Below are 24915 nucleotides of genomic sequence, written 5' to 3'. Positions count from 1 at the left end.
AAAACTAATATCCTTTGCTACTTTTACACCTCGCATTCACACTGCTGTGGCGTTTCCGAGCTGACCTGACCATGAAGAGCACAATGAAGACCACCATGCATATACATTTCTAAGTGTTATTACTGTTATTAAATGCAATTTTGTAACACTTGCCTCACTACAAAAACACATTTTAAAATGTATCTTCATATGACAAATGAGATTCAAAAAATAAATCCCAAGAAGAAATGCACATCCCAGTTCTTGGAAAAACAACCAGCAGGAGTAGTGACAAAAACACAGCGGTACCTGATCCAAGTCATATTATTTTCATGCTGAGAACCCAATTATCTGACAGCTGACGCTGACCTGGCCTGCCAGCCCTGCTATGTAATTTGCTCCTTTTTTATTTAAGAAAGTTTGCTACTGTCCTTTTTTATGTTTTTTTTCTGTGGTAAATTCAGTCTCAATCTGGTGCTACGTCACAACAGGAAGCAAATTTGATGGTGACCTGCGATGCAATCCCATTTTGCTAACAATCCTCCTGTTTTTACACATGAACCAGAATGCACTGAGTCCCTGACTCATACCGGTTAATGAGGACACCATGGACAACCTGGGAAGGAAAAACACTGACTCTGTAATGTGGAGACCACATGGATTCCTGGGAACAGCCAGTCACATGCTCGGTGCAATGAGAATCACCACAACCCTTACACTCAATGTTTTCTTTTAAGTCTTCAAAAAACATTTTCCTGCAATGTAAATGTGTTTCCAAATAAAATCAATAAAGCAACTGAAAACATTTTACTAAAATAAAAAGCTGTGTTACTATGAAACCAAGTACATACACTTTGTTACTGTACTTAAGTAGAATGTTCACATATCTGTACTTTAATTTTTTATTAATTTTTCTGGAAACTTTTATTTTATCTCCACATGTTCTCTAAGCATGTTTGTTGCTTGCAAGACATGTGTTCATGTTTACAAAAAATTAAAATTGTTTGTTGTTGTCAGACTTGATGTTTAAGAAGATGTGGAAACCCTGAATGTTTGTTATAAGGAAGTCCCAATAAATCAAAGTTCTTTTTTTCCTTCTTTACTTTTAGTTTGATTTCTTATAGTTAAGTACATATAATATCAAAAAAATACTTTTGATACTATAGTACTGCAAATATCCAAGACTTTTACTCAAGTAATATTCTAAAAGCTTCTACTAATGTCATTTTAAGGTAAGGTACTTTACTCAAGTATTGCTTTCAACTTATACAAGACTGATGTAGTACTTCTGAAAAACTAAAATGCAATCAATCAATCAGTGCAAAATCAAAGTTGCAGAATCATTTCAAGTCATTGCTCTCAGTCGAAAAACTTATCCAAAACCGTTGTTTTTCAGGAAATGAAAGAAGGCTAATGCTAACATTTTATTGAGCTATTTACCTCAGACGAAGTAACACGAAATCGCCTCATCATTGTTTAAATATAAGTTAAACCGAAAGACCAACTCGCTCAGTTGGTAGAGCGGACGCCCATATGTAAAGCCTTTAAAAAAATTAAATTCAATAGAAAATAAAAATAAAAATAATCTTAACAAAAAACAACTACAGACAGAAGTAAAGGGGGACCAACAGCATTGATTTATGAAAAAAATAAAGGTGACGAAATATGGAGATGCTCTAATTAAAATGATTTACGATGTCTTTCATTGGTTGAACAAGTATCATGGCCCACCAACCGTGAAACCAGGGCTTTAAATTAACTTCTTTGATCACCAGCCAACACGGCAATTAGATATTTAAAGTTACCAGCCAATCAGATTTTCCACTAGCCACGTTTTGTTTTTAACAAAGCGTTTTTACTTACTTTACTTTAAAGGTCACACACAATGCTTTTCCATGTTTTCTGTCATATCTACTACTGTATGTTATAATGTTGCATGTTCATGTTAAACGTATCAAACAATGAGGTAAACCTAATGTAGACAAATCCTTGTGCGTAAACTATTCTGAACGCTACGGTTTCAACAGTTTTGCTTATTATTAAGTAACTAAATGCTGTAATGTTGTTAATGCTGGTCATTACTCCCCAAATTGGGATTTTACCGAGAAGACCGGGCTTTTTCAGGAGGAGGGATTACGTTTTTTAAATATTTAAAACATGTTCTTGTACAAACACACAAATGCAAGTATAATCCTGGAAATGCTGTATAGTGCAATGGTAAAATTCTGCTTCTCTGATTTGTTTGGCTCCATTCTATTCGTCGTCTCCTTTTAATGTAGCTTGAAAACGCTAGGCCTATAGGCAACAGCTTTCCTTTTTAATTTTTAATTTATTCATTTTTAATTTTTAGGGCCTTTGTGTAGCCTTTGTTTTTGACAAGACAGATGAAGACATGAAAGGGGAGAGAGAAGAGGAACAACATGCAGCAAAGGGGCCTCAGGCCAGATAAGAACCCCGCCCGCCGGGTGCGCCGAGGAGCGAACTTCCACTCACGCTCCACACACCAACTGAGCTATCCGGGCGCCCGCCGCCAGCTGTCTGACGCGTCACGACTTAGTGTCATGGGAAATTGTAGGATTAGTACCACAAGCAGTGTTGTCAGATAAAGATTATGTTTCCAAGGCAAAGACACAAAACACTGCCTCAGATTTCTTGGCAGAAAACAGACCAATCTGAAAACACTGACAGCCTGCGTTTCAAACGGACGCTTAGTTTCATTCATCACTGGAAACCACAAGATTTACTGATATCCCAAAGTCCGCTAAGACTTTGGCAGGTAGGCGCGTGTCAATTTAAAGCCCAGCATGAAACCCTTTCGAAACTCACAATGTCATTTTTAAATGTGCGTGGCTGTTTCTCTCCCTCCTGCATTTCAGACACGTTGGCTTTCTGAACACACAAGGTTTCCATCTGACAGCGTCGCCGTGCTTCTGCCGATGCTCTCTGTGACACTGACAGATACCTGCTGGTGTTTTGTTGCAGTTTAAAGAACAGAAAGTTCTGCTAAAAGAACAGAGAGTTCTTTAAAGATTTGTTTGCTCTCTAATTCCAGTGGACTGGAAAGCAGAAAGTCACAGAAGAAAGAGAGAGATGAGGGGAATGGGAGAAGATGGTCTGTGCGTGGAGTCTCTTTACAAAAGTTTGACCCGTCGATTGGCAGGATGTGGTGAGAAGTGTGAGTGGCGAAGCGTGCTTCTGGGTTTAGTCTGGGACTCCGTTCCTCTGAATCAAAGTGTAAAGAGCTGCTTGTGCAGTTTTGTCGCAGGCTCAAGCTGAACGCACTATCAGCTCAGTGCAGGCTACACACACACCTTGCCACACACAGACTGATATTGACATCACATCATGCAGTAGCACTACTGCATGATGCACTTTTGCTTTCCTTGAAGCAAGGGTCTGCAAAGGTTTTTTTTCTGTGCTGCTGACTGCATTTAAGTTGCATATTAAACATGTGGCTTGCCCAAAGACTTCATACTAACCTTTTTGGTGCATAAACTACAAAAACTATCAAAATAATAATTGTTTGCATGATTTTCATTATCAAGGTTTTAATCAGGTATATAATCAGGTAATAATCAGGTGTTTTTGTGGTGGGGTGCCCTGGAAGCTCACCTGGTAGAGCGTTTGCCCCATGTACCAACACAATTAAATTTCAAATCAATTTTATATTGTTATTATATAGTGTAAATTCATAACAAGTGTTATCTCAAGACACCTAACATATATGTCTAGATGACACAATTTACAAGGACCCAATATTTCTACTAATTCCCCCAAGAGCAAGCATGTAGTGCTACAGTGGCGAGGAATAACTCCCTTTTTAGGAAAAAAACCTTGGACAGACCCAGGCTTTTGGTAGGCAGTTTCTGACGTTGTAGGTTGGGGGTGTGATGAACAGTGGCAATGCCAGTCACAATAAAAGATAATGGAAGAGTGATTAGAACTAGTAGTTTGTAGCAGTTCATGGCATAGAAGGGTAGTGCGTGGCATAGCAGGACTTTGCAGGGCACCACAGAGCGCAGCAGGATGAAACATGGCATCGCAGGACGTGTTGCAGGACCACGGCGAAAGCTGCAAAAGGTAACAGCAGGTAAAATTTAAACATGCATGTGGCGCAGAGAATCATTGGGATTAACTGTATCTGTAGATGGCTACAAACGATTTCCTTACCTAGTCAGACCGTGTGCGAGAGTTTCTTTGCAACTTTTGACTTACTCATCCCATCAGACGCATTTATTAGTTGATAAAGCACCTTTTAAAGACAAAACCACAAAGCGTTTCACATGATAAACACTGTTAACATAGAGTAAAATCCAAACAGAAAATGAGCAAGCAAAAAGGAAATGTGTTACCAATGGAAATTAAAGAATAAAGAGTTAAAAACCCAAAGTTATAAACACGAGACAAAATCAAGTTTAAACAAGTGAGTCTTCATCTCGTTTTTAAACGCAGCAGCAGAAACTGCAGAACGTAAGAAAACAGGAAGGGCGTTCCACAGAGTCGGAGCTACCCCTTCAAAGGAACTTTCACCTTTAGTTTCTAAGTGACTGCGTGGGACCACTAGTGGTCTTTGGTCAGAAGATCTTAGTGAAATATTAGTAGTGTAAAGATGGAGCAGATCAGAGATGCAAACAGGTGCCTGACCATGCAAGGCTCTTTATGTCAGAACAATAACTTTAAATTGGATCCTGAACTTGACAGGAAGCCAATGTAACCAGAAAAAATGGGAGTGATGAGCCCTATCTTGCTCGACCTGGTCAATCTTGAATAAGAAAAACAAAATAAGCGGTGAGAGAACTTAAATTGCCCTCTTTTGGTGAGTCAATAGACTCACTAATGAAGTTTAAGGATTTTCTTTGGGCAACGTGTGAACCACGTCACCTTTGGAAGTAAAGTCTTTCCCGTCCAAGAGCAAAAGAGAGGAGCAACCTCACTTCATCGGTTTTCTCTGTATCTCCTCATTCCGATCTCATCGGGAGGCCATCTCGGACGACCCCGGATGACTGATCTACATCCCATGAAAGAGACCACTGAATGAATGGGGTCTCCTGCTCATTTAACAGGCAGCTGAGATCAAAGGCAGCCGATCAAAGATGGGAGATAAAACAGGAGTGATCAATTGCTACAGACCCTTGATGTCAACTCAAGGTCTCCCTCATTAAGGCGATGCTTTAGGTTCGTAGGATGCAGATCTTGGGTTTTCTGTTGGAATTTTTCAAGGAATGCACATGTTGCACTGAAATGATACAAGATGATTGGTTGAGCTTATGAACCAATGCTGTAGTCTAGTTTACCTTGGTCAAGTCCGAGACTAGTGGAAATCAAGTCAAGACCAAGTCCCAAAAAGTTTGAATCCAAGTCAAGACTGAGTCCATATAAGAGACAGTCAATACCGAGACAGAAAAAAAAGAATCCTCTTGAAGACCACATACCTACCTGTTTATATTTTATGTAATGAGAGGACCGGTATGTGTCCTATTTTAAGATGATCATTTTTGTTTTATTATTTGTAATAATCAGTGTGCTGAGTAACACACTATAAGATCAAACTGGGCCATATTGTTAACTTAATAAGCAAAACAGTGCTGTACTCTGTTGAGACCTACAATATTTTGCGAGGCCAATGGCCGAGTCCAAGTTCAAAAACCAACGAGTCCAAGACGAGCCCGAGACAACTGAAAATCATGTTGAGTCTGGACTCAAGTACTACTGTTATGAACAGAGCTGTAGAAACTATTAAACAGTTAAAATTATAACATACTATCAACCATCTGTGCTCGCAGTGTAGAATATGCCCCCTCAGGAGATAACAAGGTCTCAGTGCAATCAGGAGTTTTTCTTACCAGCACCCTGTGAGTAGGCTCGTTAAGTCTCTGTAGAATTACCGTCATAACACTGTGTGTGTGTGTGTGTGTGTGTGTGTGTGTGTGTGTGGGTGTGTCATTACATTTAATGGATTGCAAAGCATTCCTGCGAGAGTTTTTCCTCTTAAAAGCCGGAGAGTTGTCCCCATTTTGTGGTCTGACATGAGTGGTTTGATGACTGTGCTGGGAGTGAACTGACCCTCCCTGCTGTCTTGAACAAGACCCCTACCATGAAGAAGCGGAGGAGAAGCAGAGGCTCAATGTCAACATTAATGGCACATTATGTGCAACATCTTATTCTGTCACAAACACTGATCTGTAAGAGCAAAATTACTCAAGCACAGACAAATTGCTGTCTTGTTTCAGTAGAGTTACTAAACCCTTTACAGTCTTTATCTGATGCCTTTGAAAATGCTAAATGAAAATGACTATGTGGATCATCCAATCATATGAAAAGTACAAAAGATTAATTATAATACAAAATCTTAATCATTCACCATTATGTCTGTCTTTCTGTGGAGGAACAAGAAACCAACCGTGTGGTCGTGGTCACCTCGAGCAGAAACCAGTAATGCATTTTCCCCACAGCCCAACATTTTCTCCTATTAAATATGTTTCTATACTACAAAGTTGTTATGCCAAATATTTTTTTCAAGGATACAGATTCCTTCCTGGATGTGTTTACTGGCATTCATACACCGCAGATGAGTTGTAGGGAGAATTGAGTGTGGAGGATTAAAAATACAAAAAAACTGAACAATTGACACTTAATCAATCAACTGACATGCAACAGAAACACCACACTCATGCCACGCAGGCAGTGTGCAGGAGCCCTAATACTTGACAATAATACCATTACTGCAGACAGAGTTCTTATGTTCATATAAAGGTCAGCTCTGCGTGAGATGGCACCTCCACCGTCACCAAAACAGTTACAGCACTCTGTGTTTGGGGTCCTCCAGTGTGTCACAGTGGATTGTAGGAAAACAGCATCTTAAGTGTGAAGAATTCTAAAGCATGTCAAAAAAGAAAAATGTTAATGTTAGCTGTGGGGCATGCAGAGTCAGCCCCCATTACTCTTTGGTGGATACAGTAGGGGAGGTCCTGCAGCGTGGTACAGGGAGCTGCGACCTTTCTAGGAAGCCCGGGCACTATATCACTGTCGGGCCTGTAACGTTTCCATGTAGGCTAAGATAAAGTGGACAGCTCTATCCGGGGATCTGCCTCAGTGACTCCTGAGACCCATCTCATTAATTGCTGGGGCAGCAGATGCAGGGGCAGTCACCTTTGGTTAGAATAATCTGGATTTCCAGTTTAACAAAAGAGCTGACCCAACAGATTCGCCTGCATAGTTCTCTTGCTCTACAAAGTTGTGTTCATCAGCTCCATTTTAGTGACTTTATCACTTCCTAAAGGCTCTACTCTCTAAAAAAAATTTGAAGTTGGATCAAACTTATGTTGTTTTTTAAAATAAACTTTCACTTTTAAGCCACAACTTTGAATTCCAGGTCACGGAAGGGAAATTTGTTTTGGACTCTGTCCTCTCCGCAGCTTTACAAAGCCAACACAAAATACACACATTAAGCATCTCTTAACACACTCTCATGTTACACAAAACATGCTTTTACCAATATAGTAGGGACATTAACTGCTCCTTTCATTGCCATTTTTTAATTAAACAATCCCATCCAACCCAACCCACATAACCCCAATAACCTACAAATATATATTCCAGGTTGAGGCGATAAAGAGATAAAACTTCCTAATTTTGCCCTTAAAGATGCTGTCATTGATTTTAACACTCAGATCTACATCTTAATTCAGCCTGCAGAGCTGAGAGATGAATCCAATCTTCATGTTACATTATATACGCATGACATAAATTTAAGTGTCTACAAACCAGCGATTAGCTTTTATTCCCCTTCACAGGTCCATTGAGGTTTCTAAAAATATACCTTCTAAAAGTCAAATGCATCGCAGTATGAATTCTGTGTTGGTTTCTATTTTCAGGCCACTTTGAAGATGCAAGTGGAACATTCCACATTGAGCGTCTGTATCTGTGTGTGTGTGTGTGTGTGTGTGTGTGTGTGTGTGAGTGTGCCATACATCTATATTATTCATTAATTCATTCGAACATTCATAAGCATGTCACAAATGATTAAGGCATCTCTACAAACACACAACGGTGGGGTGGATATTCTTTTTCTATAAGAAGGTAGGTCAGCTGCAGAGAGTCGGCAGAAACAGTGAAGTGCTGTATGCGTACGCTTGTGTAGCATAAGTAGCTTTTGTTCTTCATTGTTACATGCATGACAAACCAAGCCAGACATCTGTGAAGGTAAATGTGCCGTGAATGCTCTCTGAAACTGAATGATGAAACCCCTGCATGTCTCTGGGACGAAGTGTGTCATTTTGGTGCGGGGGTAAAACAACAACCAGATAGGTTTATGAATGTGTTAGTTCACGGTGCAAGAAGCTTTAGCGAGCAAGTGCCCCATTTTACTCTTACTTCTTCTCTGCACCTTCCCCAAGGACTCGGGGCTGTTGTATGATAGTTGTCTCGTGGCGCTTATGATTTACCGTGCGACCCCTTGAGTGGCCTGGCCCACTGGTCTATATCGACGGCGTTTCGTTTATGGGATTGTTCCCATTGCACGCCGGAGGTCCCACATTTTCACCTGATTTCCCTCACCTGTTTTTTAGCTTTATTTGTGTTTATTCTAAACTAAAAGATAGATTTGAGAAAGGTCCTGTGAGCCACAGTCACATTATGTTGATGTTTTTTGAGTAAACTTCTCATCACACACTGGACAGCCATTTTAATTCCAAAGCTCCCCTCTCTACGTGCACATGTTGCACCAAAACGAGTTCCTTCCCGGGGCTATTTTGCAGAGGAACCGTACCTGCGTCCGGCGCTTAGTGCCGCCCAAGACGATCATGATTGGTTAAAGACATGCCAATAAACAGAGCACGTTTTCCTCCATCATAGCTGTGCTGTGTCTGGTAATGCAGGACTATACCTGACCCAAGATGGGAACCACTGGTCCCTTAATAAAAGTAAAAGGACGAGGCTAAAGGATGAAAACCCATACACAAAGTACACACAAGTCTGAGGGCTCGGTTGTCCACATACTTTTGGCCTTATCGAGCACATGCAAAGTTACACCTTTTTGTACTCTTTGAGAGGAATAAAAGGGAATTATTAACAAAAGCAGACATCATTCATTCATACTGTGTTTGTACATTTTTACATGCAACTGCATACTACAATAGTATATTTTTGTTTCAAAATCATCACGTTTGAATGTTATTAACCCTGCCAGACTGCATATTTCTCCTGGGTGTAATTAGTAGTTTAGATCAGAGTCAGCTGTCAACAAGCTGAAAGGTGACGAGATTGTCTTTACAATGGGAATAAAACCTCTGAAATAAAAAGACCAAAAGACACAGTGATTAACAGTGACATGCAGGTTTAATGTGGATCTTCCCAAAATGATTAAAAAGACAAACTAATTAACAACTGTCCAACTTGTCAAAGAAAATCACTATCACTTTGAATTTTCAGTCAGACTGAAGAAGGAAAGCTTGGCTGCTGCAGCCTGAAGGAGGGTGTGGGTTGGTCCGGACGAGCCATTAATGACTCATTCATTTAGATTAAAGTAAATTACTCTTACACGACATATCCTGCGTGACATTTTCCATTTCCTTTTGTGCCTCACCTGTGAAAAAAACACAATTAAGGCTTACACTTTATAGGTTTCTTTGTTCTGTCACAGGCACATGCCATCGCGTGATGAGCATTTTAAGTCATTTCAGTCATTGCTGAATGACTGAATTGTCAGTCAGTGATCAGTGATTTGTCAGTCAGTGATCAGTGATTTTTACTTCAGTATTTCATTTTTTGGTTGTTGTGGAAACATGTCATCTGTCGAACTGAATAAAAACCGTGAAAACAAAACACTGCAGTGTTTTATATAAGCAGACTAGTGTGTTGCTGCTGAACTGAAAGTGTATTTATATGATGCAAGTGGGTATCAATTTGTCATCAGAGTGACATTTTGACAAAGGATTGTTAGGTTTTGATGACAGAGTTTCAATTTGACATAGATGTGGAGGGTTTATTTCCCAGCGTTGTGTCTTATTTGCTTGCGTCTACAGTTTTGACGCAATGAGCCAAGTTTTGCAAAACGTCTTGGGCGGACGGTTCCCGTGCACGGGACGTAAACTCGCCGTTTTTCGAAAGTGCTGACTTCTTTCCTAAATTGTAAGCATTAAACCGTCATAAACACGCTCATGCCATACATCATTTGAAAGCTTAGAGTCACTTGATTCCATCGAGCACACACACGCAGCAATAAGGTGACTCACAACGGTGATAATCATGTTCTGAAGTAAAGAAACACAGAAGGATTTGAATCTAATCGAGTGTGTGTGTCCTACCTGTCTCCTCGTGTCTTTAATCACAGCGGTGAAAGATCGCCCAAAACCTTAGTTTCCTACATCGAAAACACCCTAAGGTATTAGAATATCCAAGCCTTGTAATCCATAATTATCTGGTCCCCTCACAATCTTGTAGTTTCAGCCCAAGTTTTGACGTAGAGAAATCTAGAGAATGCATCATTTATTGGTTTCTATCGTGTGTATCTTTTTCCGGGAACACGGTACAGCAAAACCAAAGACAGCTTTACATTCTCTGGGTTGTCAATAGCCAATAGGATCAGTCTATCTCAAGATACCCCCAAGCTAAGCAAATGAAATCTCACACTCCCCATTGGGCCCACGTGGGAAAGATTGACAGTGGAGCCCACAAATTAGAAGATAAGGTCATAAAACTGGCATCTCTGTGTAGCCAATAAGAAGACGAGTTGATTGATACCAAACATGGCCAACAAAACTATACCTGTGATCTTTTACAGCTGTCTGAAGGAAATATGGACGTCTGATGGCATTTCACCATTTCATAAAATTATGATTACTTATTTCTATAAATCTATGTATGTACTTCTTTCAGACATATCTGTGAGTGATGTGGATGTGTTTTTGTATTTCAGAAGTTTTGTATTTAGCACTTTTTTGGCTTTTTTAGAAATAAGAAATAAGACAAACGCACAGACACATCTGTAGAAATACATTCATACAAAATCCATTTTATAAGTCATTTTTTTCTGAATTTTTTCTGTTCTAAGTTGAGACATGTGGCTAGGGTACTATTTTAGTATATAGCCCCTTATAATATGCTTACAGTAGTGCTTTTTATAAATTTTTCAGATGATTTACTTGGACGGAAATAGAAATTCTGTGTTCTAACCTCTGTAGCTCTGTGTCAGTAAGGCCTAGTGTCACACTGCCACTAGAAACAACAAGTTGAGAGTGTTAACTTCCCAATGAACTCAGGGTCATCCCAGAGGGCCAAAGCATGTGGAAACAGCAGCACTTTTTTAAGGGTAAAAATTTAGGCGAGAAAAACATATATTTTTAAGTGTTATTGAACAGCGGGTTAGTAACAACGGTGAGTGAACAAGGTGAACCGTTGCACCAAACACTGGCCCGTCTTGACTGTGTTAAATCTCTGTTACTGTAGCCCTATTCACTAGTTCATTACATCATCCATGCATGGCGCAGCGGATTCATGCACACTGTCACCTGCCGTGGAGACGCTGGCCTCACTAACCTCTCCTCCTCTGAGTCGGAGCCCCCTCGCGCTGCTAGCACTAACACTTAGAAAATAAATGACATTACATCAGTGAGTTCAAACTCCTCATTGTGCGTCATTTGGACCGACGCTGAGACACATGTTGCTCTAAGACTGGTGTGGGGCGGCCACTATTTTCCTGATTTCCACTTGACATTTTTTGAGTGAAAAAGATGTTACATTAAGCATACAGTACATCATCACAGGTAACAAGCTAACCATCGCAAAGTGTTGTGCTAATGCTGGGAACAGACTAATTGTATCTTCATATTTGGATCCATTTGATTTGACGGAATCAGGTTAAGGGCTAGAGGGATGTGTTAAGTAGACCCTATAAAGTTATTCTACAACTGATTTTGATACTATATGGATGGTAACTACAGGAAATGCTTTGAATTCATAATATTTAACAATACAATATTAGGGATCGAGAAACTTGAGACTTGACTTGGACTTGTTGCAAAAGACTTAAGACTTGACTTGGACTCAACCTCAAAGACTTGAGACTCAAATTGGACTTCCAAAAAATGACTTTTGAACATCTCTGACACACACACACACACACACACACACACACACACACACACACAAACGCTTGTGCTTAATCTGTCGCTTGTAACAGCATTATTAGCACCACTCTGTCAAGGAAAAGCATATATATAGCCCTAAAAGAAAAGCACCACCCCTCCCTTCCTCCAAAATATTAAAATGACTCTAACTTTGAGTGGCACTGAATAAGCATTTTGATGGGAGTCATTTGGCTGTGAAAAAGCCTCAGCTCTTGGATCATCTAACTCAAAGAAGTGGAAAGGGTTGAGGCAGTGGTGCTCTGACATTCCTTCAACCCTTTAATAATTACAAATAATGGAAGGGAGGTACAAGGGAGTGAAACGGGATGACATGAAAGAATGGGGACAATAGATTACACATCCAGCCTACTCTCTTGTAAATTGCATGAAGGAGACAAAGCAACAATCCGACTGAAAAAATGGGAGATTGACATGAAGTCAGTTTATAGAGCAGAGACGGCCTCGACAAAGCAGCATCGTTGAACAGGCTTCAGCTTTGGATTGTCACCAAAAAGAGGAACTGTTAGGATTGACTAAAAAGGTGGATGGCTGTGAAGGCTTCAAGGATTGCAATTTATATTCTGTTCCACCTCTTTACATGTATCCACGTGAATCTTCCATTTAACCCAGATTCATTGTCACGTTTTACATGTTTTAGCAGAAATTATCAGCTTTACACGTACGGAAAGTGCTATTTCAAAAGACTTTATTATTCATGTGTGTGTTTTTTTCCAACTAATTCCTCCAAACTACATGACAAAATACATTGTTTATCATTTCATTGATGTGATTAAAGATCATTTTCAGGTTCATACTTTGTATTTTGGGTTGCTACTAGAACACGTTTACATGCTTTATTGTTCAAAAAACCCAATTTATTTCTCACACTGCTTGTCAATATTCCCTCTTGGCCTGAAGCGTTACATTTCAGCGCCTGGCTCTTTAAGGCCCCTTCCCGCAAAAGCCCAGTCTGCTCGGATTGGTCGGTGTTTCCGGGTCTTCAACATCTGCAGTCTTAGCCTCTCTGCACCGCCAATGTAGCTGTTCAATGACTGTAACGGCACTCTAACGGCACTTAGAAGATGGCTTTGTCTCCTGTGACCTTGTTATTTGTACACACTGTGACTATACAAATTACAATGTGGGGGATCGATACAGCATTGGCAATACTGTATCGATACACAAGTGCCAAGTATGGATCTTTTATCCTAGATGTGTTGGTCAGTTTGCCTGCTTTACAATCCCATTTTGCAGCAATACAATTGAAGTGATCTGAACAAACAGAGAAATGTATCTTTAAAGATTAGAAATTAGTTAAATTATCAAATCGGGAGGCGTCTGGTGATTCCGACTCCTAGCAAATAGAAACATGTTGGCGTTTTTTTCACTTTTTGGGAGCAGTAGGCTAGATGGAGCAGGTTAACTCCAGGATCTGTGCTAAGCTAGGCTAGTGGTGGGTGTGTCAGACAGAGTTACGTGTTGTAGCACGGACATGAGAAGCGTGTGTATGGAATTATCTAAATCTGGGGGGATACGGTGAAGAAGTTAAAGTTCCAATAAGTTGGCGTGTTCCTTTAAAGACACAGTATCTGCATTAATGACCAAAAAAAGCCAAATACTAATGTTGACATGCCAAAATTCTGACAATGACTAACTTGACAGTGTTTTGCAGATATAATATTAACCAAGTTGTTAGCATGCTAGCAATTGCTAATTGGCGCTAAACAGAAAGCCCATCTAAACCTATGATACTTACATTAATGTAGGAGCATCCATTTTCACCTTCAACTGAGACTCTGCAGGCAGGTTCTTCACGGCAGCTCTGAGGTGTCTTCTTCCTGTTTCAGTTCCCTGCGGTTGTGCTCCGTCGCTTCTCTGCTGGTGTACATTGCTAAATCACTGTCTGAAATAGTCAGTTAGACTTTAAATATAAAATGTTCCAGAGTCGCGACCCAGTGCGTGCTAATTTGTGTTAAATCGTCAGCAGCGGTAGTGCGTATAAGCAGCTTATTCTGGTCCTATTTACTGTGGGCCTGTTTTACTGGAGCAGATCAATGCACTCCTGTCACATCTGAAGGTTGTTGACATTGTTCTCCTTTTGTTATATATAATTTTTGTGATTCTAGAAAAAGGAAGATTTGAAGAACAGTGAGCATTGTATTTAAATACACACTTGGCCTTCTTCCTCACCTTGCTGCTTTTTGATCATTTTGAGCAATCAAAAACAATCAAAAATGCATATTGTGGAGGGCTCTTGTTATTTTAACACTTTAATTTCTCTGCTACTTCACAAGTGAGATTATTCTGTAACCTTTGCCCTTAACACTACATTTTGAAAAAAAATGCACAAACTGAATTAATGTAGGCTGTAAATTTAACTTCCTGAAAACCTTTCACCCAACACCGTCTTGGTGGTATTTTGTGTCCACACATCAGTACAATTCTCCCTTTAAATCAGGGCTCAGTCAATGTTTTTTAGGCTGAGGACCCCTTAGCTGACAGAGAGACAGAGCAGGGCCCCCCTACAGCTGAACATATGTTATATAATATTAAGTTGCATGTTAAACCAAGACAGATGGATACAAATAAATGGATTAATATATAATTTGTACATCACAACATATATGTGGAAGGCACAGTGATTCCTTAAAATAAACTGCATGGTTACATGGCAAGCTTATCTTCAATGTGTAAATTTGTTTTGCCAAGAGGCAAATTTGTGTTTGCTATAAAATGCTGGATTTACATTATTGTACTGTTTATTTTCAGACATTTCATTATTTGGGAAAAGAAGCTTTAACATTTTTTTTTTAACATCATTCTGTGGCCTCCCTGTCCTAACTCTGAGGACTCCCTAGGGGTCACAAACCCACTGTTAAAGATCTCTGTTTGAAATCATGGACCAACAATCAGGGCTTTAAATTGACACCCGCCAACCTGCCAAATGCGGGTTTAAATTTAGTTTTGGTGAGTAACGTTGTGAAGTTACTTGCCGATCAGGCTGTTGGTGAATGAAGCAATCGGCAGTCTTCAGAAGCGATTGAGCTTAGCTTTTGTATTCATTGGATGTGCTGAGTATGAATGTGCAAAATAAAACACAAATTGTTTCTCCCTGTTCCGGATGTTTTACCATTGAGACGTTTTCATCAGTCAAATCGACATTGTTCAGATGTGCAGCAGCATTTTTCATTTGCAATTTGGGACTGCCATGAAAACAATCTCTCAATGGTTGACATTTTGACAAGTTCAATCTTTTATCCAGCCTTTAAAAATGCATACTCTTCATATGAAAGCGACAGACGTCTTTTTCACAGCCTTGTGGTTTTAAAAATACTCAATGCATCTGTGAATGGCTCTAATGAAGAGGAAAAGGCTGCACTTAAGAGCTGGTGATGTACGTTAAGCTTTAAATAAACTGTATCTGAAAGATAGACATTTACTGTTTGTTTTTGCACATATAACTGTCAAGTTAAATTTCCTATATTCGCATAACAGCTAAAGGGTTTCTAGTGGGGCAGTGTGGGGTGATGAATTGGATCCTGGGGAAAGTAGTTTTATCTCCTCCCTGTATTCATTATTATTAAATATAGTTCCTGTCTCTTTTATTATATACAACACATTTTGGTTAAATTCTTTTCAATACGTTTTACAAATAAATATCCATGCTATGTTATGCCAATGCTCTGCCACATAAAAGTCACAGAAATGCAGTTCTGTCAGTGCTCATATACTGTATCTAATATACAGTGGATTGTTTCATTCCATGGCAGCAACCTGAAAACAACTGATTTAATATGTATGTACTCAGATCTGTACACAGGCTGAGGATTTGATAGCAGGACCAGTTGTAAAAAGAAAAGAAAAAAGAAATTGCATTTGTTCTGCCATCAGATTACATTATTTTAATGTTGTTATATGGTGGGGAAATCATGATGAATGTTACTGGCATGCTTCAACATTGATCCAGCTCTCTAATTCTGGAGCATCTGCACAACATCTTATATCTGGAAAGATATCCTGCCACACACACTGAGTCATCCCTCTATCCGAGCCAGAAAGGGATCAATAACCACCGATCATATGAACAGTGGCAAAAGTTGTACATCAGGAGCAAACACACCTATTGATAAAACAAACGGCAGTCTATTATGTGAAGATATGAAGCATTTCAACATTAATGACTGAAGACGTTGTGTTTATAAAGGAGGTGGAGATTTGCTTTCCTCCCAGCCAGGTTTCAGCTTTTAAAGAACTTTTAATGTGTTGTTTTTACTATGCTGGTTTTACTGTAAAGTGTCTTTGATCACCATGTAAAGCGATACATAAATAAAATATATTATTATTTTAAGTTTTTCCTCACTTATAAAGTCTGGATTTCACATATAGATTTGGTTTACAGCATTTTCTTTTGTCTTAGCAAAGATCTTTTCAAATTAAAATTGGGATATGAACACCGTTAAAACCATGAAGGACTTCCAAGTAAGAACACTGTGGCAATAGAGGCGGAGTGATACATTTGTGTGGAAACAAGAGTTCAAAGTCAAAGTCAAAAGTCAAAGTACTTTTATTGGTCTCCCTAAGGAGAAATTACTCACTTACTTTGCGGCAAGAGTTACAGACACAACGACAAGCACAGGGTTAAAAAACGATTAAAAGACAAGTGTACAGTCAACATATGGGCTACTCAAGGAGCTGTGCAAGTTCCAAATCTTTTCTAGGCTAAAATAAGATAAAAGCCATACTTCAAAACAAAAAACTATTTAAAAAAATGTCATTCATCCATTTCATCCATCACAGTCACAGATGCAAATTAAAGAATTCATGGTCATACGTTCATCGCTGCTCATCAAACCTATTATATTTACAACAGTTCAACAGCTCAAATTTATTTTCAGGATTTTTAAAGGACCCATGTTTTCTTGTTTGAAAATTGCCTTGACAATGGAAAAAAATTAACAAGATTTATTGCTGACTGTATACTTTTACAAAACGTACATTAGAAGCTTCAGTTGTAACGTGGACTTGAATGGGAGTGAATGTTTGACAGTGATGTACAGTAGTGAAAAAAGGACTCTTACTGTGATGCATACATATAACAATATTACAATTAAAAGGGATGAAAAGCAAAAAATAATCATGCTGGAGTCTTTTAATATCTTATTTGTTTGCTTTGCTTGTGCTGAGTGATATCAAACAAGCCTGTCTTTACCGTAATGTTAGCCTCTGCACATGAGCCAGACCTGTAATGTCCAAATAGGTTGTGTAGTGACAGTCAAAGTAATTAAGAAAAGTTGTGAATCATCATCATGGAACAGTTAATTGCCATTAGACATGTAAGACACTTTCTTTCCAAAGTCGCATTGTTACATAGTGACAGTTACATTGTTTACCAAATAGGTTGCTGTGCATCATTAGGCAGGGACACAATGCAACATAATGGCAGCAATTTCAGAACTGACACAAACATTAGGACTTCATTTATCATAATAAAGTTGTTTGGTCACAAGTGTTCGATCCTTCTGCCTCACTGAACAGATGGGTAAAAAAAAAGAAATGTCTTAGATAAATACGCAGGAAGCTCAACAAAGCTGCTGTGCAAGATCCTACTGAAGGTCTTCCCCCTAATGTAAGTCGGTAGCTAAGTCATATTTTAAAAACAGAATTATGTCACAGTCAAGCGGTCAAATTATCTTCCATCGTCTCTGTCATTTCATTATTATTTCATCCCACTATGTTCTCTAAATGTTAAAACAATCTCAACATGTATTTAGGAATTAGCACACAAATGCACACATCCTCTTTTTAATTAACTAAGCATGGAAAAATTTAAGTATGCTTTTTCCATCTGTGGTACATCAACAAATCTGCCCTAAGGCTACTAAAATGGGTGATTAATCATTATAATATATTACTGTTTGGAATAATGGTGCTGTTTTGATCCCTGTTAGTGGTATGAAAGAGCGGTTTACCCTGTTCCCTGAGAGCTAACTTTAGCAGCTAACCACGGTTGCTTATTTCAAGCTAGAGACACATCCGATTAGCATGAAAACAGATCCCAGAGAACAATTGTCTCTGTACACACACAGTATTGTGTTAACCCCTAGGTTCATTTTTGCGCCAGAATTGTCCTTTAAAATCAAGTATATATAACATTTCAACAGATGAAACACCAATACAGTCCAATCAACACTCAGCCATGTCACCAAATGTTGAAGGGCAGATTTAATGAGATTTGAAGCACCATACTGTTTCCAATAAAAAGCCATCATTGTTATTAAAATGTGGACATTTCTGACATTCATCTAACATGAGATACACAGCAAATTAGATTATAATAGAATGAGGACCTAGTGGCAATCTTTTAAGATTTTAATTGTTTAAGGTCACACCAATGCAAAGGCTTTAAATATCCATCATTTCTTTGCATTTACCAGTTGTTAAAAACCAAGTTTCATTATCCAAACCAACAATCTAAAGATCGGGTGTTTTTTTGTTGTTGTGTAGAACGTTGGTAATAACTTGGTGTCTGATCATATAGGGAGTCAGTGATATCAACCATCTGTTAAACCAACGTGTTAAATAATGCAAAGCTGAAGTATACAAAAGCACAAAATTGCATAAAAAGCAGATATTGCTGTTTTTGTATGTGTAGCTCAGTTAGCAGACAATAAGGTGATTAGGAAACAGTGAGTGAAAGTAAAAAGATAAAGTTAATAGCCACCAGCTGGTGACGAAGACCATCTAAGAAGCAATCTGAGATTTTAAAATGAAAACGAAAGTAACAATAAGGATGTGTGGCTTCATCTGCAAAAGTCAAGTCATTGAAGAGCTGAGATTAGAACATTAGATACATAAAACGTTCTCTCTCAGAGCTTAAATCTTATTAGGAATTCATTTGTGAATGTCTACATATGGACAAACACAAACTCTTATGTCAAAGTCAATTTCTGTGAGATTCAAAGCTTTTCAATGACTCTCTGACACCAAAGTTCAGATTTAGATATTTCTGGTTTGTATTACAAATTGGGTCAGCAAAAGAATTTATGTTTTTGATTTGGTTTGTTTGTCTGGCCCAAATTTCATGAAGCTTGATGGTAGGGCACAGCATGGGCCAGTGAAGAACCCATTACAGTTTGAAGTGGATTGGAATCATGCAAGAGAAACACAAATTATTTTTCACCCTCAAAAACATTGTGAGTTAGGACATGGCTTTGGCAGTTTTGCTCAGTATTCCTATCGATCTTGCTGAGTTATTTGACTTCCGGTGAGAGCCGTGGTCTCTTGGAGTTGTTTTGTAAAAACTAAAGAATGTCCAGTGATTTATTGAAACGAGGATGGACCAGGACAAGGATTAAATCAGACTGTTGTCTGTACAAGCATGAATGGGGACGTCATCTTCCATATATTATATAGCTACCTGGTTACATCCGTAAAAATTAGCAACACAAAAATGATAACAACAGTGCAGAAGTTGTTGATGTAAGTCGACTTTCAGAAATTATTAATTAGTTAATTATTAACTCTGAAATCTGCAGATTTCTTCAATTGTCATGAAAAAAACCTCATAACTGCTTCTAGCAACCACTGGCATCTTCTCTGATGATCAAAATGATGTCCCGTGGGACGGAGAAGTAGCTTGCTACTGGACCCCATTGACAAGTCGTCTAACATGAATTCACTGTCAGGACGAATCAATGAAGTGAAACAAAATGACAATTCAGTGTGATTATGAGGCCAGAAATAGACAATAGAGTTGTCCTTTAAGCAATGCAACAATGCTCTGTTCACTGTTTTTAATGGAATTCCCCATTCATCTCTGTAGTCCCACCTGACTCGCCATATTTACTCTCAGTATACACTAATCGACACCAAGCCAAGTGCATGAACCTTTTGAAGGGCAGGTTGGAGCAGTCATGGGGTTTCCCAGCCTCAGACTTTCAAAGACAGAGCGTTCTGAATCTCACCTGTCAGGAAGTAGCGCGTGGTGATTTATGACTCTCCGCACCCAGCGAGAGCCGGTAAAGGGGATTTCATTCCGGCGAGCTGTTTGGCGTCTGCCTTTAAACCAATTTCTGCATACTGAGGTACTTTCACTACCTGGGCTTGTGTCATTTTTCTTAATGACTGGAAAAGGGGAGCCTGGGTGAGCAAGGCAAACAGGCACCGCTCCACCACGGGAGCCAACGAGCAGAATGTAATTACGACGAGAGGAGAGGAAGGGTCGGGCGAAAGACCTTGCTAGGTAACTGAATATTCATTGCAATCAACTAAACAGCTCGATGATTAATTGCTTGGCTGTGGTGATTAAAATATGCCTGACTTAGTGGAAAAGTCAGAAATTAGTCAAAGGTGGCTAAATCGAGTTCCCCTTGATTAAAAAATGGCAGTCCTTAGTTCTAGCTGGGAGAGACCGTTGGAGTTCTGGAGCCAAGTTTGGATACTTGAGAGAAAGAATTGTTGTTTCAATGATAAAAAAGAAATGAATGATCCCTCAGTTTCCCTTTTGATCAACACAAGGACTGATCTTGGTAAGCCACAATCTATAATTGACCTCAGGATGTGTGATCAGAGTGGAGGGAGGGGTAGCCTGTCTTCTGATGCCTGATTGGCCTGGGCGTTGTGTCTCGGCCCAGTTGTGCAGCCAACCAACCTGTGGTTCTGACCCACTTTCTGGCCTCATCCATCACACTGAGAGTCCTGGAGACTCTGATTTATTTCCTATGAATCCCATTTATTCCTCCCAGGCCGTTATGTCATCATTACAGACTTACCTGCTCTATTGTGCTGGAAGCAGGCAGGCCACATTTGAATATTTCATTATTGCACGATAATACTTTAAATATGCCACTGGATATGAGTCATACAGGTCATGCATGGTTCTTAAATGTTTTTCTAACCTGATCACAAAGACCTGAGGCTGTGATCATCAACCTTTCAAATTATGTCTGCCAGGAATCCTTTTCTCCACAACTACAGAAAAAAAAAAAAACCTCAACTGTGTCCTATACATCACAATAAGCAAGCAATAATACCGAGGAACTATGACACAAATGGCCTCTTCTTTATATTGGAATCCATTTTACACAGGCAGAAAATTATAAGCACCAGGAGGAATTTATTCCCTCCTTGACTCCAAGTGGGAGAACCTGTGTTAATTTTCTTCCTTTTCAAATTGATTAGTGGATCAGGGGGCTAATTCAACCCTTGAGGAGCTACGTACAGACACAGTCTCCTTGTAAGCCCAAAAAGAAGTCATCCATAAACCACACATGTCAGCCCTGTTGCTAACTCCCCATTACCCAGCGGCAAGTACACAATTGGATTCAAACTGCCTGTTGCTAAGGTGCTGTGCACAATCTCTCCCCAATGATTAAAAGTAATCGGATGGTGAAGCCTGCTTGAAAAGGAGCAGCGGGGCTGTGGTCATTGTCATCTCTATCTCACATTATGGCAGCCAAGAAGTGCCACCGGTTGACTTAATGACACTATTTGGCAGATTTGAAAGCTATCACTTGTGAGCGCATTTAAATAGGTTTCATATCTGAGGAAATACTCTGCTTGACATTTTTTGTTGGAGAAGACTTTGTATTTTATGAATGTCTGTATTTAATTTTTCACACATGCTGTGGCCTTGTTGCATTCTGTATAACTCTACAGGGTGTAAAGTATTAAGTATGTTTAAACAAATATAAAAATCCTCAGCCTAAACACGCCATAATGCATGCAACATCTTTTCAAAGTTTGAGAGAGGTGTTGATGTACAGCACTATCCCGGTTTGCAGTGAACATTAGAAGAGACTCGTGGCTGGAAAAGAAAAAAACAAAAATGGCTCTGGTGACAGTTAAAAACTCCAATAAGGCATCTGGATAGCTCAGTTTGTAGAGCAGGTGCCCATATACAAATAAATATATTTATTTCTCATCGCAGGGGTCAGGGTTGACTCCAACCTGCTGCCCTTTGCTGCCTGTCATTCCCCCTCTCTTTCTCCCCCTGTCTTGTCAAGTAAATGTCTAAAATGCCCAGAAAATATCTTTAAAAAACTCTAATAAATAAAGCAAAAGCTTGTTGGAAACATTTTGCTAATTAAAGTCTTGTAAACTTACCACTGTGGAAATCTGGAACGAAAGTTGGACATTATTTGGTGCCCTGGTATTATTTCATTGGTGTATTCATTTTGGGGGGATATTAGGGGGAGCAGAACAAGCGTTCTCGAACACAATATTGGTGATGTGTCAATTTACCTGATAAAGTCTACAAATCTGGCAGACAAAAAACACCAATCTCATGGAGTCTGAGCACCCAATGGATTTAAGTCCAATGTTTACTCTCATTCTAGCTCGGTTTTGGTCTTCAAGAACTCCTAAGTGAATTGTCTCTTTACTTGTAGTAGCCAAGTGATCCACTATGTTCACCAGCTATAGTCACTAACTTTGTGTGCTACTTGGCACTGGACACGTAGTGTACAGTTGGTTTCAAATAAAATGAATGCATGACATGAGCTTCTGATTACCCCTAAAAAATAGGCTTTATGCTGTGTATACTTTATAGTTTAGACATATCGTCTAAAATTGAGTGAAAACTATTCTTCTTCTTCTATACTATACACACGATGATCCACATCCGGGATTGCTTCAGTGCCGCCGGAAATTCTTCCGGATTTCACTCATTCAGGCCGGATGTCCGTTACCTTGGCCATTGATTTATGAGGTTAACTATGGTTAACTATGGTATATTCAAGTTGTCTCTCAAGTTACATGTCTCGATATCATCTTTGACGCCACCTTGTCAAAAAAAGTACTACAAATAACTGAATACAATTTGGCAAATTTGAGGCATTTAAGAAGCTGCCTAACAAGCGAAGCAGCAAATGATCATCCCCCATCCACATCTATAATGCAATCATGTACAGCAATGAGCAATTTCAAGAGATTATTTAACATGAATATTTTAAAGGGATACAAAAAGGATTGGAAGTGATAGTATTGTATAATGACTGTATGGTTTCTTGGCATCGATATACTAATATATCTCTATACTAAGTCTAGTATGGATGTGTTATTATTTGATCTGCTATAGATAGATGGTAAATAAAGAAGAAGAAAGGAAAGAAAAGAACAAAAACAGTGTAAATGTGTGTAGGTGTGTATGTATGCATCGGTGTCCATGACGAGTGAATGGGTGGAACATTAGATTTTGCATTTACTAAAGGAGAAAAGTAGAGAAAGGGGGTAGGATCTGATAAGTTGTTTATGAACTTCTTCCTAATTTTTTCTTTCAATCATTTTGGAAGATTGTGCTGAGAAACACCTGACCTTATTTATCTATCATTTTAATTATACACTGTATGAGTGTATGTATGTATGTATACATATTTTAATTTTAATGTTTTACTTGTTCAAATAAACTACTACTATTACTATATTGCATGAGGAGCTGGACGCAAGCTAATACAACTCTTGAGCCTGTTCTCTCTGTATACAAACAGGCCCTTGAGTGTTGGACCGAAAACAAAATACTTATTATCAATCCTTAACAAATATGCCATCCTTGGTTGGGGAAATCTAATCAAATACAATAACATGTGCCTAATGTTCAAGATCTTGAATGGCAAAGCTCCACCATACCGTTTTTTTTATTAAACAAACAAATTGGGAAATTAGAACCACCAGGTCAGCTCTGAGAGGCGACTGTGGAACTCTGTGGAACACACTACCAAATGAAATAAGAAACTGCACCTCCTACCAAAATTTCACACAAAGTCTCAAGACGTGGCTCTTGAGAAGTCAGATTTGTGATCATTTTTAATCCCCAGGTAATTGTTATTGTTGTTATCACTGTTGATCTGATGCTAACATGTTTTATGTCTTGCCATGTGTCAAATATAGCCTGCTCAGCACTACCTGGGTATGTATGAAAAATTCAATTGTATTTTGTATTGTATTATACCATTTTATTAGTCTGTACTGGATTAACGCCTTCCTCATGAGAGAGTGATATAGTTTATTTCATATTTTTATTACTGCTCGTTATTGCTTTGCATGGCTTACTGGTGTTGGCGTTGCATGAACGTGTCCTGATGCTTGCTTGGCTTCTTGTATTTGCTGGAGCTACTGTTGTTTTGTAATCTCTGCTAGTGTCCTGATGCTTTCTGCAGCTACGCATGGCTTACAAAAACCAAGGAAGGCTTGTATTTCTGACCTGGCTGTGTGTGTGTGGTGTCTTTTTGATTGCTATGTGTGTGTTCTACCTGTGTTGATGTTGTTGTTTTTTGTTGCTTCTTACTGCCATGGTCTGTAATCAAAGGAATACGGTTAATAAATTAGCCAGCTGGCAAACATTGGCACATTTACAGAAATGTTGATTAATGTGTGTTGTCCTTTATAAATTAAAAAATACAAAATACAAACTGCTCCTCAGATCTCTGCAGGGTAAGTCCAGACAGCTAGCTAGACTATCGGTCCAATCTGAGTATTCTGTTGCACGACTAAAACAATATTTAAACATACACATGTTCCACCAAAACAAGTTCCTTCCAGCGGCCATTTGGCAGATGAGCCGTCGCTCTGTATGGCACTTAGACAGACCACCTTTTTCTCCCATCCCAGAATGCCGTGTGGACTCGCCAGACTCTCCTCCCCAGTGCTTTGGAGGAAGGTCTGGAAATGCAAAACTATTCTTCAACATGGCGAGCTAGCTGTGCAAATGGCTCACTTGCCTCAGTAATAAAGCTAACCGCATGGATGTGATAACTTGTAAATTCCAACAGTTTCTGCTTCATGTAACATTGGAAGACCAACAATTTCCAGGTTG

At 39.1% G+C, this 24915-nt stretch overlaps 1 protein-coding gene across 1 annotated transcript in view; it reads left to right on the top strand.

Moving 5' to 3' along the window:
- Nucleotides 1-2399: 2399 nt before the first annotated feature.
- Nucleotides 2400-24915, top strand: part of eif4g2b (eukaryotic translation initiation factor 4, gamma 2b) — an 85352-nt gene continuing 62836 nt past the window's right edge. The window contains exon 1 of the mRNA XM_034879028.1: nt 2400-2550. Coding sequence (XP_034734919.1) covers nt 2400-2550 — 151 coding nt within the window. The remainder of the gene's footprint in view (nt 2551-24915) is intronic.

Source organism: Etheostoma cragini, chromosome 8, assembly GCF_013103735.1.
Source record: "Etheostoma cragini isolate CJK2018 chromosome 8, CSU_Ecrag_1.0, whole genome shotgun sequence".
Classification (NCBI taxonomy): domain Eukaryota; kingdom Metazoa; phylum Chordata; class Actinopteri; order Perciformes; family Percidae; genus Etheostoma; species Etheostoma cragini.
The sequence above is the reverse complement of the archived record's forward strand: the minus strand, read 5'-3'. Positions and strand labels throughout refer to the sequence as shown.